Source organism: Lissotriton vulgaris, chromosome 10, assembly GCF_964263255.1.
Source record: "Lissotriton vulgaris chromosome 10, aLisVul1.2, whole genome shotgun sequence".
NCBI lineage: Eukaryota > Metazoa > Chordata > Amphibia > Caudata > Salamandridae > Lissotriton > Lissotriton vulgaris.
The window spans coordinates 510,286,626-510,307,692 of NC_141698.1; the positions used below are offsets into that span (position 1 = coordinate 510,286,626).

The window sequence follows — 21,067 nt, forward strand, 5'->3', positions numbered from 1 at the left end:
ATGACACATATAACCAAACGAGTATCCAGGCTGCTGGTGATGTGTGGGTTTGTTGGTAATTCAGGACAGTGTACGAAGAGTGGTGGTGTGCGACACTGATACTTCCCAGATATGGGGGGCACAATGGGAGTTGTCTCTGGGTATTGTTTCCCTTTAGCGGTAAAGCATGTTTCCAACCCAGGAATTGTCAGACCAGCTTTGCAAGGAATGCCCATAATGCAGCGTATCCACACCCCTCTCAGTCTCTGCCAGAAGGGTTGATGCCAGGTTAGTGTCAGCTAGCTAGTTTCCTCTGCTCAAGCAGCCACACTGCTTTCCTAGCTCACAGTCCACCACAGGGCTCATCATCAGGGAGCTGGAATAACTACAGGCAAGCTCCCCTTGTGGGCTGACATATCAGCCACACTTTGGGTGCTTACCAGCTTTGCATCAGTTGTGAGGGTCTCAGACTCCAGCCATACCCAGGTAGCAGGACCACAGTAGGCAGGCACCCCCCACTTAAGTAATTGCTCTCAGGGGTCAATCGAGCAAGGCCAAATGAGTAGGAGGGAATGTTCAAAGGGAAGAGGCGGGCCATCCCCTCCGTTAGCCACCCACTCCCTAAAATACGGTAGAGTCCACCCTGAAATTTAGGAGTCAGGGTGAACCCGATGATGAAGCATGACATCAATAGGGTGTGTGAGGGTTAAATAACAAAAGGAATTGCTTCCATTCCGCATCTTGCGCCATACGCCACGTAAGGAGTTGAATAGGTCTATGAGCCACATTGGGGTTTGGATACAATATTGTGAGTATAGATTAAGTCGGGAGGAGGAATCGACAAACTTACCTCTCTTACCCCTTCTCGTGGACAGTGGAGGGCCCTCCTCTGCCACCTGTGGGTTACAGTCAATCGAGCAAGACCAAACAGGTAGGAGGGAATGTTCAGAGGGAGGAGGCCGGCCATCCCCTCCGTTAGCCACCAAATCAGGGAGCGACGCCTCAGTGTGCCAGGGCAGAGGCTGTCAAGCTCACTTGTAGGATGGCAGCTCTGTACATCGCAGGCCCACAGTATGGGCTGGTGCTGTCATCCTGTGTCTGTATGGCAGGCGCACAAATTAGAGCTGTATCGCTTAGCCAAGTTTTGGTTGTCTCAGGAGGCACAACACAGCAGACCCTCCGCACCGGAGACCATTCCCCACCTCAGTCCTCCACCACTGTCCCACATAGGGTGGAGTGCCCCAGTCTTATCGGCTGCCACTAGTCCCAGACACTAGGCCCTCACTCCAGGAGGAGCACCACTGGATCCCAGCACTCACCTCTTAGTCTCTGCATAGAGCACCTCAAGATGGCTGGTCCGCAGTCATTGTTTGCTGCTTCAGTGGGCCCCACCACATATGGGGCAGGTGAACGCTGGCAGACTCTGGAGCTGTTCCACACTGATTCCCTGCTCAGGCAGTCTGTGCGACTCCTTCACCTTCAGCTAGACCTTACTTCCTGCCGCCGGGACTGCAGGAAATGGGAGAGAGTCCCACAAGATGATGGATTTGATCCTGGTAAGCCATGCCCACCCGACTGTGTCACAATTGCTGAGGCAGCTGTCAGGTGGAGAATAGTGTCCCCGCCAGACATAGGGGGAATGATCATGTCGCTGCAAGTGCAGCTGCTAGGATGCTGCCCTGGTCCCGAAGACCTGGTCCCGAAGGGGCTTGGAGGACAGACAAGATATGTCTAAATACATTCCCCGATTCAGAAAAGGGGGTGGTGATGAACAGAGTGTCTGAATTAAGCAGACCACTCTTACCCAGTCAAGAGATCAGGGCTGAATCCATCACCGTTATTTAGCTCACTGCATCACCCCAGTTCAGAACCTGGCTATATGCAAATTAGTCTGACCCAGTGCCTCATGGGAACAGGGCAGACCAAACTACCAAGCCGATCCTTCACCGGAAAGGAGACAAGCTTCCGGGGACCGGTTTCTGGCATTTCAGCCGCCGTCGGCCCGGCTTGCTTGAATCCTGGTGGTGCAGTGAGCAAGGGACGCATGTCTGAGTATACCCTGCCACACCTATAGTGGCCTAAAAACGATTCAGAAAAGGGGGTGGTGATGAACAGAGTGTCTGAATTAAGCAGACCACTCTTACCCAGTCAAGAGATCAGGGCTGAATCCATCACCGTTATTTAGCTCACTGCATCACCCCAGTTCAGAACCTGGCTATATGCAAAGTAGTCTGACCCAGTGCCTCATGGGAACAGGGCAGACCAAAGTACCAAGCCAATAATTCACCGGAAAGGAGACAAGCTTCCGGGGACCGGTTTCTGGCATTTCAGCCATCGTCTGCCCGGCTTGCTTGAATCCTGGTGGTGCAGTGAGCAAGGGACTCATGTCTGAGTATACCCTGCCACACCTATAGTGGCCAAAAACAATTCAGAAAAGGGGGTGGTGATGAACAGACTGTCTGAATTAAGCAGACCACTCTTACCCAGTCAAGAGATCAGGGCTGAATCCATCACCGTTATTTAGCTCACTGCATCACCCCAGTTCAGAACCTGGCTATATGCAAATTAGTCTGACCCAGTGCCTCATGGGAACAGGGCAGACCAAACTACCAAGCCAATTTTTCACCGGAAAGGAGACAAGCTTCCGGGGAACGGTTTCTGGAATTTCAGCCGTCGTCGGCCCGGCTTGCTTGAATCCTGGTGGTGCAGTGAGCAAGGGACTCATGTCTGAGTATACCCTGCCACACCTATAGTGGCCAAAAACGATTCAGAAAAGGGGGTGGTGATGAACAGAGTGTCTGAATTAAGCAGACCACTCTTACCCAGTCCAAAGATCAGGGCTTGATCCATCACCGTTATTTATCTCACTGCACCATCCCAGCTCAGAACCTGGCTATATGCAAATCAGTCTGTCCCTGGCCCAGTGCATCACGGGAACAGGGCAGACTAAACTACCAAGCCAATTCTTCACCAGAAAGGAGACAAGCTACCGGGGATATAGAATTGGCTTGGTAGTTTGGTCTGCCCTGTTCCCATGATGCACTGGGCCAGGGACAGACTAATTTGCATGTAGCCAGGTTCTGAGCTGGGATGGTGCAGTGAGCTAAAAAACAGTGATGGATCAAGCCCTGATCTTTGGACTGGGTAGGAGTGTTCTGCTTAATTCAGATACTCTGTCCATCACCACCCCCTTTTCTGAATCGTTTTGTCCACCATAAGCGTGGAAGGGTATACTCAGATGTGAGTCCCTTGCTCACTGCACCATCAGGATTCAAGCAAGCCGGGCCGAAGACGGCTGAAATGCCAGAAACCGGTCCCCAGAAGCTTGTTTCCTTCCCAGTATAAGCATTGGCTTGGTAGTTTGGTCTGCCCTGTTCCCATGATGCACTGGGCCAGGGACAGACTAATTTGCATGTAGCCAGGTTCTGAGCTGGGATGGTGCAGTGAGCTAAAAAACGGTGATGGATCAAGCCCTGATCTTTGGACTGGGTAGGAGTGTTCTGCTTAATTCAGATACTCTGTCCATCACCACCCCCTTTTCTGAATCGTTTTGTCCACCATAAGCGTGGAAGGGTATACTCAGATGTGAGTCCCTTGCTCACTGCACCATCAGGATTCAAGCAAGCCGGGCCGAAGACGGCTGAAATGCCAGAAACCGGTCCCCGAAAGCTTGTTTCCTTCCCAGTATAAGAATTGGCTTGGTAGTTTGGTCTGCCCTGTTCCCATGATGCACTGGGCCAGGGGCAGACTAATTTGCATGTAGCCAGGTTCTGAACTGGGATGGTGCAGTGAGCTAAAACACAGTGATGGATCAAGCCCTGATCTTTGGACTGGGTAGGAGTGTTCTGCTTAATTCAGATACTCTGTCCATCACCACCCCCTTTTCTGAATCATAAATACATTCCCCACTAGGCCCCGCCCCAATCATGAGGATTTTGACCAAATAAAAGCTTCACATTCCCTTTCCCTCACTTTCAGTTTTCTTCAATTTTAGTGCAAATAAGTGAAGTAAAGGTGAATTTATTAATTCTCCTCCAAAAAAAGCATCCATTTGTTTGGGGAATGTAATTCTTTTGTCCTAATACATCAGTCATTCATGTTAGTCTGAAAACAACATATTTCATTTGTCATAAAAACATCAGATGTCTGTCCTATGTCCGGGATAATCCCCATATACCAAAAATTCCCATGACTATTCCACGTACAGCCATGATATGCCTAAAAACTGCAGACTTCTAAAACCCATCTACGGAAAGACACACATGCTCAGATTGCACGGGAAGACATACTTTCAAGTGCACAAATGCCCACTCTTGCAAATATATGAAAGTTTGCATACCCACTTAACCATCTTCTGTGCATAAAGACATTCATGCTCAAATACGCCTTCCCAGGAATTCTTAGCTTACTGGTCTAGAGTCCCCATCACTTCTCGCCAGCTCCACTCTCTGTGCTACGTTTCTTAGTGGAGGAGGAGATTAATTCATCAGTACATTCACAAGTGGAGATGGTCACATCTGTGGTGAGGTAGAAGTTCCCCCCACGGAAGGAATGCGTGGAGACTGGGGACGAGTACAGAAACTTCATATACTTATGCTGTCACTATATAGGGGAGAGTGGTCCACTCCTCGCTCTGTACGCGGTAACATTGCTCGCCCCAGCGGCAGGTCCTATCGCGATGCCATGCCCTGGGTCACATGACGCGGGGAGCTAGACTGCCACACTACACATCTTCCCCCTTAACAATCCCAGACAAAACTGTAGGTGCACCCACCAGAGTGGGGAGTCTATGTGGGGTGAAACAGAGCAAGATAGAGAGAAAGACAGAGAGAGAGAGGGAGAGAGAGAGAGAGAGAGAGAGAGAGAGAGAGAGAGAGAGATATTCACAACTGAAAGTCCCTGAGGTGTTTCGGCAGCTTCACTGCACGGCGCTTGCGGGTGTGTGTTCTAGTCTCTTGCTCTCTTCCTCCACAGGGTCCATCTGACCTTGTGCCTTCTTCCTGATCTCTCCAAGAGGCGTTACGTGTCTTGCCCGGGATGCCCCCTTCACCTACGTCCTTGCTGGGCGGACACATCGTTGGTTGCCCAGGTGATTGTCCTTCCGTGCAGGCTGGTCCGGTGTCACTCACATGGTCTGCGGAGGGTGCGGCTGCTCCCCCTACACTGGGGCTTTCTTCCAGCTCACTGTCACCTATGCCCCAATGCAGGATCTTGTTGCACTTGGCCATTCTGGATTTGGACCAGACCTTACCATCGCTCAGTACGGCTGAGCGGGAGAATGCTTCTACCACCCGCAGGGGCTCACTGAATTTGCTGTCACCTTTGAGTCCTGAGTGTCCTTTTTTGACTCGAACCCATTCGTCCTCTGCCAATGAGATGTCACGCACATTGTTTCTTTTGTCATAATGTGCTTTGTAGACGCTTTGTGCCTTCGCTATGTTGCTGCGGACAATAGCCGGTGACCATTTGCTTTTGAATCTCGTGGTCATCCAGGCTGTGTTGTCTCTGGTGAAGGGTTCTCTGCCTCTTTAGATCTTAAATGGGCTGTAGCCTGTCAAGGTGGGTGTGATGCGGTATGCCCATACTGTGTTTCTGACTTCGGTCTCCAAGTTTTTCCCGGCGCTGATGTCTGCCTGGATCGAGCCAATGATCACCCGGTTAAAGCGTTCCACTTGCCCGTTACCTGCTGCGTGATAGACCGGGGTGTGTCTCATCCGGATTCCGTTCCTGTTGGTGAAGACTGTTCATTTTGCCGACATGAACTGGGGTTCATTGTCGCTGGTGATAGATTTGGGGATGCCCTCCCTCAAGAAAATGTTGGTGAGGAAAGCGATGACGGCATCTGAGTCTACAGAGTCGCATATGTCAACTTTGGCCACTTTGAATAGCGGTCCACGACAACGATGAGTTGTTTGGGTGTGCCCCCAAGTGACTAGGACTGGGCCTACGATGTCAATGAAGAGGTCCTCCCAGGGGTTGTTGGGAGTTGGGAATTCGCCCATGGAGGGCTTCAGAGTGACCAGGGTTTTGTCAGCTCTGGCGCAATGGGTACAGTCCCTCACAAACCTTTCCACTTGGATGTCGATGGTGGGCCACCAGTATAACAATTTTATCTGCCTTTTGGCTTTTACAAAGATCAGATGGCCTTCGTGGTTGATGTGCAGAATGCAGTCATACAGCGCCTTCGGGGGCACCACTTTGTCACCCCGTAGCAGGAATATGGAATCCTCGCCAATGGAGAGCTGTCGATGTGCCTCTTTTCCGGCCAGCCTCGCGTGACATACTCCTTGATCTGGGGGAGTTCTGTGTCCTGCGTGTATGCTTCTGCCCTGTCTTGGGCACTGATGGTGTGTTCATGATCTGACATGAAGGCAACGCTGTACTCTTCCCACTCCGATGATGTGACGGGATTTTCCATGGCTGCTACTCTGCTCAAGAAGGCTGCCACTCTTTTTTTGGGCCCGGGATGTATTCCACATCATAGACAAATTCCAACAGTCGCAATGTCATTTTGGCGATGCGTGGCGTGGCTGTTACGTTGCCACTGGATTTAAGGACCTTGATTAGAGGCTTGTTGTCAGTACGGAGTGTAAATCTTGACCCCCACAGGTACTGTCGAAATTTCTCCATTGCCCAGATCGCAGCTAGCATCTCCTTCTCAACTACACGGTACTTTCCTTCACTGGGGGTGAGTGATTGCGATGGGAAGCCCACCGTGGTCTTTGTGCCATCGGAAGCCCTCTGGGAGAGGACTGCTACCAGCCCTTTTTCACTGGCGTCCGTGGTGAGGATACTGGACGCAGTGCCGTCAAATCCTTGCAAGGGAACCGCCTTGCAGATGTCTTGTTTGATGGCTAAGTACTCCGCTTCCATTTCCTCGGACCAGGTGAACTTGTTCTTTTCCTTGAGCAGTTGGCGTAAGTTGTGCGTCTTCATCACAAAGTTTCTGACAAACTTACAATAGAACTCTCCCAGCCCCAGGAACGAATTAACGTCGTCTTTGGATGTCGGGGAGGAAGCTGACTTGATGGCCTCCACATTCACCGATTTTGGGGTGATTCCCGTGTCGCTGATTTCATGCCCCAAATAGGTGACCTTGCGGAGACCAAATTTGCATTTCTCTAATTCAGCCGTGAGGCCGTTGGCTGCGAGCGTGTGTAGAATGGTGTGCAAGATGCCATTGTGTTCAGCTCTGGATTTTGCCATGACAAGAATGTTGCCTTGAAAGTAAAGGACGCCGTGGATGCTCTGGATCAGCTTGTGCATTAGTTTTTGGAAGACAGCCACAGCGGATGCGAGGCCGAAGGGGAGGCTTCTAAACCTGTAGCACCCGAAAGGTGTGATGAAGGATGTGAGTTTCCGGCATGGTGGGCATGGTGGGTGAAGTGATACCTGGTGGTAGGCGGCTTTGAGGTCGATGGTGGAGAACTACTTGATGCCTTTGGTCTGGGTGAGCAATTCATTGATTTTTGGCAACGTAAATTTTTCCACAAAAATGTTCTTGTTGAGTTTGCAAAGATCAATGCAGAGGCGGATCTTCCTGCTTGGTTTGCGAGCTACCACCAAAAGCGTGAGCCATTCGTCGCATTCGATCGGTTCAATTATGCCACTATCCTCTAAGCGTTACAGTTCTTGCTGTACTGCTTCTCAGCAATTGAGTGGGATGTTCCTGACTTTGTGGGCGACTGGTACCGCTCCATCATTTAGGGCAATCTTGTGGGAGTACTTGCTCATCTTCCCTATCTTGTCGCTGAAGACAGTGGCAAACTCTGCTTGGAGTGAGGATGGCATGGATGTATCATCTGTCAGGAGCATTGTGTGTCACCACCGGGGTTGAGCTGAATACCCAGAGCCCCCTGGTCCCCCCACCCGAGGACCGATGGGCCCTTTTGTGCCACGTACAACTTCGCTGTGATGTGTCATCCTTTGAAATTGAACAGGAGCTGCGGGAAGCTCACCATGGGGATCTTTTCTCCTGTGTATGTGAGTGGATGGACATCCATGGGGTGAAGGTGGTCGCCCACCACTTGGGCAAAATCTCGATCTAAGATCTGTTTCTGAATGATGGTGTAGGGCGATCCTGACTCCGCCACTATAACGATGGGAACGCTGCCTATGGACATCTTGCAGGAGGCTTTTTTCGTTGGGACACCTCCTACGCCCAGGATGTAGTCCTCAATGCACAGGATGCTGTCTGGGTCGGAGAGCTCCACCCCCTCTTGGTCATCGGAGATGTCCTGGACGTATTTGACTGCTGCGTTTCTGGGTCTTCGCCGGCAGACCTTGACGAAGTGTCCTGTGATGCCGCAGAAGGAGCACTTGAAGTGGAACGCCGGTCACTTTTTGTCATTACCCATATGGGAGTGTCTGCCGCATCTGTAGCAGACTCCTTGTTTGCTCAGAGGAGCACAACCGGGACCTCTGCTCCTAGACGTAGATTGGCGGGGGAGGTGGAGTCCGTTGCGGTTTTCGACGATGATACCTTACGGTCGGAGATCTTTCACACAGTGACTTGTGGAGCCACGTCTTTCTTGGCAGCCAGGGAGCAATGTTTTAATAACTCTGCTCGTTTTACTATCCTGATGATCTCTGGGAGGGGTGCTTCGCAGCTTATCCAGAGCTTTTCCTGGACACTTGTGCGGGTGGAGTGCATGATGATTTGATCCAGTATGAGGTCGTTGTGCAGGGTGCCAAACTTGCAGCTGATGGCCAGTTTCTTGAGGGCCGCCACGTAGTCCTCCACTGCCTCCGCTTCCACCTGTTTCCGTTAGAAGAAGTTGTAACGGTCGATGGCCGTGCATATCACGAGATGATAGTGGCTGTCTAGGTCTTTGAAGGCATGTTGGAAAACATCGTCATCGGTCGAGACTCTGGTCTTTTTCACCATCTGGTCGTAAACGTGTAGACCCTCCGGTCCTAGATTATGTAGCCGGATCTTCTTCCGCCGCTTGTTGGAGAATTCCTCTTCGCCTTCGTCTTCCAGCGCTGAGAGGTAATTCAAGAAGTACCCCTTCCAATCAGCCCACTTCATGGCCGGTTCCCTGGGCTTAGGTCGGAATGGCACAGGGTTGGTTAAGGAGAAGGTCTGGGCACACATGGTGTATGTGGCGAGGACAGCGGAGCCACTGTATGGTACCTGTGGAGCTCCAGGGGCTCCCACAGCTGGGAGATTGGGATTCCTCTACGTGGGTTGGGAGGGCACCACTACCGGGGTTTCGGGCGGCCATGTGCTGGTAGTGGTCGCAGCTGTGTAGCCCTGCGGTCCTCGGGGTCACCGGAGGTCAGTCCAGACTACCTTAGCATGGAGAGACTGTATCGGTGGTGCGGGCCGATATGCGCGCTGATGTGGCTTCATGCAGAGGGGAAATCCACGTGCTGGTAGGTCTGGGGGCAGTACCACTGCATACGGCCACTCGCAGTGGCTTTTGGCTCCCTTAATGCCAAGGTCTGGTGGTGGTTGCCTCCTCTTGCCGTGGCTTATGGTTCCCTTATCAGCCTGGCCTGGTGGTGGCTGCACGTAGTGCCCCGTTGTGTGGGACAGTAGCCGGCACCTTGTGGAATGGGAACCAGAGGGTGGCTGCTGGTGGTTGCTTAGAAGCCCTGGCCTGGTGGTGGCTGCTGTAGCGCCCACCGCTGTGTGGGACAGTAGCTGGCTCCTTGAGGAATGGGGCCAGGAGCTGGTTGCTCTCCTGCACTGGCAACGCTTGTGTGTAGGCTGCTCTTGTGGGCTGGAAGTGCGGGGATGCCTTGAGACAGTGCGATGCACCGGCGCGCGCCAAGATTGGGCAGTGAAGGTCGTGCTACATGCCCAATTCACACAGAAGCTCCCTGGTGAATTGTTTCACCACGGTGGAGTGCCACTTTAAGCGGGAGCACAGGGAGCTCTGAAGCAGTGCGCAGCCCCGCCTGGTGACAAGCTCCAGCTCTCCCCTACCTTGCCGCGGTCGAGTGGTGCGCCGGTCCTTTCAGCCTTGATGCCACTGTGGGGAGGTAGAAGTTCCCCCCACGGAAGGCATGCGTGAAAACTGGGGGCGAGTACAGATAACTTTATTTACTTATGCTGTCACTATATAGGGGAGAGTGGTCCACTCCTCGCTGTGTACATGGGAACAATGCTCGCCCCCAAGTCACGCCCTATTGCAATTTCGTGCCCTGTGTCACAGGACGCGGAGAGCTGGACAACCACACTACAAAATCTTTCTTGATCCATCCGCAGTTTTTTCCAAAGCCCAGGGGCTAAAACATAGCTCCACAAGCAATGGCAAAACTGGCAAATGGCAAAACCAGCCTAGACTCGTAATACACATTAGTCCAGTGTGAGTTGAACAAGCTATGCAGGCTTATTCTAAATTCAGACTGGGCATTACCAAAACCACAAAACATCATTACTACCTCCTCTTTTATTTTGTTATTATAGAAGTAACTTTCACTCCTCGAATGAAAATACAGTCCACACATTCTATGACATTGATTCATATCCTGTGTCCACCCTCCATGTGGATCGGGTGTCATTATGAAGTGATGGAGGAGGGCCACGTCTAGATTTATGTAGGCCTGAGAAGGGCAGTTTTTGTTTGCTATGCTTTTATTTTTTCTCGCTCTTTTTTAGGTTTAAATGAATTATTGTGTCCAAGTGGACTCATGTCATCTTAAAATACAGCACCACGTGCCATTTTTTACTTTTTTCATAATTATTCATATTTTGTTTTACTTTTCAGAAATTTTGCATAATTATGAACAAGAAAATCAGTCACACGTATTTTGCACACCCCTAGATTTATTCTCTTGATCAGGAAGGAATATAACTCTTCTATTCAGAACATCACGTTGTCATGTTTTTTTTCTTACCTGTTTAGCACTCTGTAGTGGCCTACATTTGATGGATTAGTTCTGTCATCCCACATTTTCATGTGTCAGTTCAGATGTATTGGCTGTCATGTATGTTAACCCACCTTATCCACCAATTTGTGCATCTGTTTTATAGGTGTCAACACATCCTCATCTGTTCTGTGCATGGAATATACCCTTGCTAGCTAGAGACACAACCTGCATGTTCATAGCCTGCATTCAGAAGTGCATCTGCGTTTCATTAATATTTTCAGGTTGTATCAAGTGGTATTGGTTGCCAATATGCTCAACACTGAGGGATTAGAGGAAACTCTATTGGCATATGTCAATTTGTCCTGGAGAAAAAGGGTTTGCTTATAACATTTCAAACTTGTCTTGTTGCATCAAAGAAGAGAAATCCTAAGTATGTTCTGACAGTTACTAGGTTCCTATAGTTATTTAGCTGGACGAAAAATGTACACAAGGTTCTCCTTTTGTGTGCAACTGCCATACAATCTTAGAATTATACTCTGAGGCAAACCTCCTTCCTATAAATGTCATTTATTGTGTTTAGGAGCATAAGCACAACTTGCCTTATCCTTGTGTGTTCAAAGAACACTTATTATTAAGGCGTCTCCATCACAATGCCAGATGTCACATTTCGAAGGTGCATTAGAAAGAAGTTACTAAGAGGAATATCACTGTGGTCATGTGCAACTGTGCTTGTGCTGTCACATTAACAATCATTCCGAGATCTGTGAAAAAATTATACAAAAGGGTATAGGTCTCTGTGGGAACATCGTGAAATGATTGAGCAACTGAAAGACTTAGAACACAAGTCAGTGATTACAAGGCAATATCTCTACTTGGTGTATCTAGTAGTTTGATAGACACCCACAACAAAGATGGCCATCTCATGAGGGATTTCATACTTTACTACCCCTTTCTAAAGCCATAATTTACGGCATCCCACAAGCTTAGTGCTAATCTGATGGATGTATGACATTACAACGCATGCTTTTACTAAGCATGCCTTTACAACGCGGTTTTTACAGCGAAAACCTTTACAACGCATAGCGCTTTGGGGTGCTGGATAGTGAATAGTTTAATTTACTATTCCAACTCCAGTCCCCGTGGACACTAGGGAAGGTGTTGGATAGTAAATTAAACTTATTCCCTATCCTAGAGCGCCCCCCAGCGCAATGCGTTGTAATGGTTTGCATTGTAAAAGTTGCGTTGTAAAGGCACTGCGTGGTAAAAGTTGCGTTGTAAAGGATGTTTCCCAATCTGACCTTGTTATTCACGATTAAAGTTCTTGGTACGCAAAGTTATAGGGAATACATACATCGATATCAACACGGACTAGGCCACAATCCCCATTAGATATCTCCGAACGAGGGTGGTAGGGTGGGGGGAGGGGCAGGGGGATGGAAAAAAAATAAAAAGAACTTACATGAAATGGACGGATGGCCGCCTCTCATATTCTGGTCTCCAGTCCAGGCCAGCAGGAAGCACCCGGGCACACAGGCTCTCCTGAGTCAATCACAATGCTGCAATGGAGCATTGTGATTGGTGGGAGCGACGTGGTTTGGTGCTCAGACGGGAACAGGGAGGCTTTGCATGTTCCTCACCAAGCTGTGTAAAGCAGCCTGGTGGGGAAGATGTAAAGTGTTCATGACTGCTTGGCCAGTCCGCTTGGACTAACCAAGAAGCCATGTGCACTTAGGGAGTGCAAACCACTCCTCCCCCTGCGCTGCCCAGACCCGTCCCGTGAGCCACTGACTTCTATGGGAAAAGTACTATGATACCAATACATTGTTCTCATTTTATTTTTTCCTTTTGAGGAGTGGGGCGGTGCTCCTTTGCCTTGCGGAGGAGCCACCACTGGATATCTCTCAGTTACCTCACTCACACATTTCAGTTTTGTGGTAGTGTCTCAATTGCTCAAAATCTTGGCAAGCCCCACTCTTTGACCTATAGTTTGACAACTATAATTCCTCACTGTCGACTAAGTATTTAGCAGGCATCTTGGCTAAATGCTGTGCTCACATTTTAGGTCTACGTTTTTCATAAAATATCAAAGTTGACCTCTGTAAAATATTCACTCGATCCTACAATACTGGCAAACTAATGTACTATGATCAGCTCCCCAGGCCAAGTAAAATACTGTCAACAATAGATGTTTCACAACTTCACCTCTTTCTTAAAGAAAACAAACTGCATACTTCACCTGGGTCAGTCAGGATTTGTGACTGGATATTAAATTGAAAATTTGCATACTACTGTCTGAGATCAAGCCTAGCACCTTTATCTTCAAAGACTGTATTAACATCTGCTGTATCATTGTGTAATTGGCCTGCATTTTCATAGTCTTGTTTTGTGTGTAGAAAGTATTACCATTCACATTCACCACAGGTCTTCATTTTGCTAATCATGCATAAACAAATATCAAAAGATGTAACTATTGGACAGGGGTTGTAAATAGATTTGCATGGTGTGCTAATTATCAAACCTAGCATGATATTCTGTATAGGTGCCACTTGGCAACATTAAAAGGATTAAATCCCTGCCCAAATGCACCACACAAGATTACATTTGGAAAATGGAGGATGCATTAATTCTCAAATCCTAAATTGTCTGTTTTGATGCTGATGTGTATCCTCGCACTCTTACGGTACAACATGGACACCTACTGCTTGTCATATCACAAAACCGTATAGCGCTGGGACACTCTTTGTGAGTAGCTGTCACTTTAGAAATGTGTAATGAAATTCAATTCAATTCCCTTCAATTCAAAACTGGATTGCCTACCTAAGTGTTTTAAGTGCACCCATAGTAGTGTTAGAGTGAGCTGCAAAAATATTAGCTAGTTGAAATGTAATTCTGTGAAGTGATACATGAATTCACCTAGTTTCCTTGAGTACCCTGATAATTCCAGCTAAAGCATTGTAATAATGTACAAAGAACACAAAAACAAATCAGCATGAAGTTTTACAGAAAGAGCATAGCAAAGTATGAGGTTACATTAAACTAAGATGATGTTAGGTATCAAGCTTAGATCACAGTTTCAAAGAAATCTTGTTGGTGTGACAGAAACCACCATAAATAAATCAAATGAGGGCAATCATAAAATTAAAAAAGAGATATATAGAAAAAATGCCTCCATGATAACATTGCCCTTCAGTTTTTAATTTCTAATCAGCATCAACCTGCAAATACCTAACATCTTCAACAGTACACCTTCCAGTTGTGTCATTTCCACTCAAAATCACATATGCCACAACTTGTTCAATACACTGACTTCTAAGAGTGTGTCTAAATGTTTTTTTTTTCAATAAAATGTCCTGATATGTACTATTAAATTTAGACCCAGAGATATGTAAAATCTGTACAATAACTTGGTGTAAACAGCATAAGAGACACAAATTGAAGCAAATAAAAGAGAAATGGGTACAATGACATCAATTAAGGAAATGTGGCAAACCTCGAAATAGAAATTAATGAGGCACAGTGTTATATAATGATTAAGATGTAGAATTAATCAATCATATACATTCACATATTAATGCGAGAATTTATGTTAACATGCCCCTTTTCTATTAGGCACAAATATGAAATTACGAAATTCCAGGATTTGGCTTTGCAAGAATAGGGGGCTGGACAACATTTAAGAATCAATTCGTGATATTTACTATTACTGCCATCCGAAGTCCAGAGCAGGAAAATGTTAAAAATAACTTGCATACTCATATTGTAGATGTCATTTTTACCTATAAGGATGCCACATTCAATCAATCTTGTCATCCTGTTATATATAGTTTGGTATGTGTTACACTATTTTGAATTAGCAAATTATTGACAAGTCAATGTGTACATATTATCATTTATTTAAAAGATGTGGAATGCTAAAAGAAGAGTCCGTATTATGGCCAGTAACATTCTACAACTCAATCAGAAAAATGTTGTTATGTACAGGCTTATACTGTAATGTTTAACTAAAGAATTGTTTGACTGATATCAGGTTGTATGTCGCAAAATAAAATGACCAAGTATCAATCTGCAACAATATCGAGTGCAGACTATTGACAAGCACTGAATGATCAAGCAAATTATTTAGAGCTAAGTTCACATTTACTATTCTTCATTCCACATCCCCCCATGTCAAATATATGATTTCACCAAGGTATGTGAATGTGAAATGGGCCAGAAAGACCAAAAAAACTGGTCACAAAAAGTGGTTGAAAATCGTTCACCTGTTTTGTGCAACCGGTCTTTAATTTTGCAATGCAACCTATGCACAAATGGGCCATATTGAAAAATCTTCAGTCACAGAGTGTCACAAAATATTGATTTATTTATCTTTTCAAAACACTTCTCTTCATGCATGGAGCGGCCTGGCTACTTGTCCTCCAAGAATTTCCACTATAACCCTCAGCGAAACCTGCATTCTGCAAATTACTTCCTGGCTACGGTTCCAAGGGTCCATTTCGCTAAAGCTGAAGGGCGGTCCATCTCCTTTCTGGGGCCAATGAGCTGAAACAAACTCCCCTTTAAACTTTGCTAAATGGAAAATGAAGGATCTCTTAGGAAAAAGCTCAAACCCTAGCTTTTTGCTGAGTAGCCTATACTAATTTTTTTCCTTTCCCTTACACACCACACAGCACCGGGACACTCTTTTGAGTAGCAGTGTGCTCAACAAATCCCTATTCTTCATCATAATCATCCATGTCATTTGGCAGACCTTCCTAATAAATATTAATTGGGCATTTCACTTTTGCATTACTCTGTGATTGGCTTCAAACACAAGCATGGTTGACTCCCAAAAACAGCAGACTGCCATCAATGTATTTGCAATCCCAATGCATGTTTTTAAGAGTAGCCTATGTACCTTAAAGGAACCATTGCTACTTTTAAAGAAGCATCCAGTTTAGGAATACATCAAGGGAAGCAAGCAGTGGTCCCTTGGGTGTTGTACTGCACAATTCCCTTTGTTAATCAGCTACCACCTCCTTTGAGGAGTCAGCAACTTTTCAGTAGTTTCTGACGACGACTGTGGCTGCAACCCATTGATATATATCACTCTGAAACGCAATTAGGAAGGGTCTGCTCCTTAATGCCGCTACCTAGTTGTGATTATGAATGGGTTGGATAAATTCATTTTGCAAGTTGGAAAAGCTTTTCTGAGACTCTATTAGACAATCTCCTAAAGTACATCATAAACTACATTGTAAAAAGTCATCTTGCAGTCGTAGACCATACAATTTTGCAAATCACATGGCTTGTGACCACAAAATGACTTTGTACAGCTGGTCCTCAGCATGGTAAATCTGTGCTAACCTAGATATTGTTGCAAGTTGATATTAAATACTCAGCATTTGGGTTGTGCACCCCTATATTGTTGGTTAAGTGTACAGAAATGATTAAACTCATTAATTGGTTTATCACTAATTAGGTGGTTTGCATGCACTGGGACTAGTATATAATGTAGCATCTCCGGATTTCTTGTACTCCATAAGGAGTCAGACTCATTCCTCCATGGCCCAAGATATGTTTGAAGTATCTTACTGGCTTGTACCATTTTGATGCCATGCAGTTTTTCAACATTTCACTGCTGACAGTTATTCTTGCACTAACTATTAGAATTGTTGTTGTGCAGTGACTGGTTAATGACCTGTGTTTTTGTTTCTTTTCTGTCTCCGTTTTGCTACAGAACCTTTTAGTGCTTCTGTCTGGGTGATGATGTTTGTGATGCTTCTCATTGTGTCCGCCATGGCTGTGTTTATATTTGAGTACTTTAGTCCTGTAGGATATAACAGGAACTTAGCACAGGGCAAAGGTAAGCACAATCTTTTACCAACATAAAGGGAAAATTAGCTTTATTCCTGACTTTCCGTACTCCTTGCCTATAAAAGTAAAAGTGTGCAAAATATGTTCTGTAGGTGTAAATGTTATGATCTTGCAACTGTGTATGCATTCCCGTGCTAAGTAGTACGGTGGATACAAATAGAAAGAAAATGCACAAAAATATTCTTCTACCATTAAATGTTTCTAGTGAATTTGTACATTTTCAAAGATACTTTATAAAATGTAAATATGTGAATTATTACTTTTAAAGATGTGACTCTTGAACCCTTCTTTCTATGTTATGAATAATAAGCTGTTTCTATCAAAAATGAAAGTGGAAGAAAGAAAACACCAAGTTTGTTTTAGTAGATGGTGGTATTCCTTGATTTGTCCCTCCCTTAGGCAAGATTGTATACCGGTTAAATATGTTTATTTAGAGATATTTCATATTCATCAAGACAAAAATATTTTTGGACGCTTCCCTGTAGAGTCGTAGTACAAGTCCTTGTCTGCAGGATTGATTGCGCCGTTCCTGGTAGACAGAATGGGCAGAGAGGTAAATTAGTAACATATATTATGTTGCAAGTGAATGACTTAAGAGCCAGGGATCCCGGTTCGAGACACAATGGCGCAACATCCTGTGATTCTGGGCAAATCACTTAGGGCCATATGTATCAACAACCTTATTTGCGATTCTCAAATAGTGATTTTATAGAAATCACTATTTGAGAATGGCAAATAGGGATGTATGTACAAAATCGCATTTTTTTTGCAATTTCTTAGTATTCCTTAATTGCGATTAACAAATTGCGAATCGAATCGCAATTAAGGAATACTTTCCCATTCATTTCTATGGGCCAGGAGGCCCATAGAAATGAATGGGAAGTTATTCTCAATTTGCGATTCGCAATTTGAGAATCGCAAATTGAGAATAATTTCAAGGGTGCATGGGTGTCCAAAGGACCCCTTGTTGCACCCGTGAAATTAGCATGAGTGCACATGTGGCGCACATACATGCCATAAGGGCATGTATGTACTTCACATTGCACTTTGAAAAATGCAAAAAAGTGCATTTTTCAAGGAATTTGCAAATTACCACCAATTTGAAGTTGGTGGTAATTTGCGATTTCTTAAAGCCAAAATGCATTTTTTTAATGCTTCTTACATTGCATTTAAGGAATCGCAAAATTTGCGATTCCTTAAATGCAATTGCAAAATAAGGAATCACAAATTTTGGAATTCCTTATTTTGCATACAGATTTGTTTTATACATACCATTTAGCACTAATACGTTTGCAAACGCCGAAATTCGCGAACACATTAGTGCTTGATACATATGGCCCTTAATCCCTTGGGTGATAAGTTGTGCTATATAAATCTACTGGACGGAAAAGCAGAAGGAGTGAAAATATAGTCCACCAAAGTGGATGGTAACAGTATTTCGGCTACAGGAAACATAAGAGAAGCAGACAAGGAATAATTATTGGTAATTGCTACAGCCAATAGAAATAAAGGAAAAATACATGGCAAGCATAGGAACCAATAAAAAGCCAGGACAGCAAGGGGGCATGATGCAAGCTCCTTTTAAGATTTATGTTAAAAACAATAGATTTTACAGCACAAGTGATGTGCATACGAAACCAATAAAGGAATAGTGTGTGACCCACTACTCTTGAGCTATTCGACTGTCATGAGGTAACATCTTTAGAGATTGATACAGATACTTGCATATTTACCACAGGTACAGTAGAATTTACCATCCAGGGCACTACTCGATAACGGGCGTAATTGGGGATGAGACTACTGGGCCTAGAGAAACTGATTCCAACCATTTTCTCCACACTGCAGTTTCTTAGCCCGCTGCATGAATAACCAGACACGCACAGAAATAGCTGGTCCACCACTGAGTGCTGGTCCTGATTGTGTGCCCTTTCCAAACATATTTTACATCTGCTTTCAACAGGAGGAAATAGAAATACTTTGTTTTGGCATGTTCTGTCACCTGGTAAAACTTTGATTTATGCAAGGATGTCTACATTCATCCGAGGGCAATTCTGTGGCCCAGAAAGGGTGCATATTTACACTTCCATGGGGAACTAAATGGGATTTCTACTGGCTGAACAGATGTGTGAGAATGTATTGGAATAGAATAGATACAGTTCCACTTCAGAATAATCAACACTCAGTTAAGGTTGGCAACATAAGACCTGTAAGCCTGGCCTACATGGTGGGAAACAAACTGTAAAACTAATTTAAGAAATATTGTGGAATATCACAAATCAACCAAATTCTATCATCTACTCAGTATATCAAGTAAGACTGATGTATGTAGTAAACTCATGTTTTAAATAGGCATTTGACATTGTTCGACATATAAGCAATGCAAGAATTCTATGAAACATCAGAATGAGTGTCAGGCTGGTAAGTAAATAGGAGACTAAAACAGTAGATAGAAGACACTGAGAACTGGATTTAATTTGTGGAATACTGAAATATCTGTGGTGTGTCAAAACGAGTCTATTTGGGATACTACAGATTTTCCAGATCCTAAGCAGAGCTCCGTGCATAGAAAATCATGATTTTGTGAAATACATTAATTGTAATATTATGCTGAACTTCTTCATTGTTACCATAAAAAGCAACAACAACTTCTGAACAGTCATTTGGAAATTATTTCAGTATTCTAAAACATGCATAAAACTCTAGAACTAACAGACAGGTTCTTTCTTTTCCTCTGTGAATATTTTGAATAAACCAGACAATGCTAAAATTGAAAACAATCTTCAACTGTCCTTTTCCACTCCTCATGCCCTTCTTTTTCTGAGCTAAAGAGTTAAAAAAAATGTCCATACATACTAGAACGTAACGTGTCAAGGAATTCAAGAAAGAAATTGCAGTATAGGGTGGGTAAAATCATTGGAGAGATAATATTAACCTTTGTGTCTTTAATAAAATCCAGATGTTCCATCCACCAGGCTATAGAATATCTGCCTTTTCTCACAAGGGACAGAGGCAAATATTATGCATGTTCAACGCTTTCCCATAACATTTTCCACATTGACTATTGACTTTAGGTAAAACCTCTTAAAGGTTGAAACTTTAATCAGTAATCAGAACTTATCTTATCATTTCATCTTCCCCCTACTGTAAAAGCCTTTGAGGTCCTAGTGTCAAGCACTGAGACATCGACCCTGGCTTCTTATAGAACCTCCTTTCACCATCCTGCTAGAGGTGTCATTAAACTGGTCTATGTAGCCTCTTAAATTAAATTTTTGTAAACCACTTGTCCTCCACTCATACGTTTAAAAACATTTTACCACACACAACCAATTGTAGCTCCTAAGGTAAGGATACAACATGCTTGGGACATAGTCTTTGCCCTCTTCCTCAAATAAAAATATACTCCCTTTGATTGAGAACTCCTTTCCCTAACTACCACGGTTTTTATGTTTGGTACTATCCTATATGAGATTAAGCACAACAGGGTAGTGAACTTCATTGACAAATTATGCAAACCAAACACCATATTGTCTCCTCAAATTTCTAACAATAAAATGCCTTTATTCACCAGAATAATGCTTAAGTACTGGTGGCACCTCCAACCTCACACTCCTGACCAATTGTGTGGCCAATGCACTCTAAACTTCGGCCCACAGAAATTGGAGATGTGTACAAATCAACAGTAATGGTGGATAGGTCTCCATGAAATTGCTGTTCCGTGTGCTCAAGAAACTCTAATGAGTGCCAAAGCCTCCTCTGATAGTCTAAACACTTGCAAGACTCTCCTCAAATCCTCTAAACCATAACCTGTAAATCATGTCCCAGCACCATGCAACAACACTCCCCTTGCATGTTTGTCAGGAATGATGAAAAGACTGGCAACAGAACCAGCTCCTCTATCAATATCCTCATAGAAAACCATGACTGAGACCCCCAGAAAATAAGTCACCATCACTAACTCTGCCCTCTCTCCTCTCACTTTCAGAAAACAATCTAAGGGACAATTGCAAATGGCGGAACTGAATTGGGCTTTGCAGTCCACCAGATTTGGGCACATGTGCTCTCCTCCTCAGCCTTCAGACTCAATCTCCAACCCTAAAATGCTGGACTATGAGCATTTATAAATACATCTATGTTTCCACACATATCCTGGAACCTTAAAAAAGTTCCTCTGTTCAACATCCAATTGTTTTAATTGCAGAAATTCCTTGAATTCCAATCACCCAACAGATTACTTATTCTTGGAATGTGCTACATGTCAGCACTATCCCCCTGTCCTGGCAATAAAGTGATGATTCCCTGGCTATCTCTGCCATACCTATTGAATGAGGGGTCCCAAATTTTTATCACATACCTTATCGTAGAAAACATTATCCCTCTGTAACATAATGGAACACTTCACCTGATCCTTTGCTAA

General features: G+C 44.9%; 1 protein-coding gene across 1 annotated transcript in view; it reads left to right on the top strand.

The window, feature by feature from the left end:
* Positions 1-21,067, top strand: part of GRIN2A (glutamate ionotropic receptor NMDA type subunit 2A) — a 1,504,071-nt gene that overhangs the window by 1,185,651 nt on the left and 297,353 nt on the right. Inside the window, exon 8 of the mRNA XM_086941364.1 lies at positions 16,517-16,642. Within this exon, the coding sequence (XP_086797490.1) occupies positions 16,517-16,642 (126 nt within the window). The remainder of the gene's footprint in view (positions 1-16,516; positions 16,643-21,067) is intronic.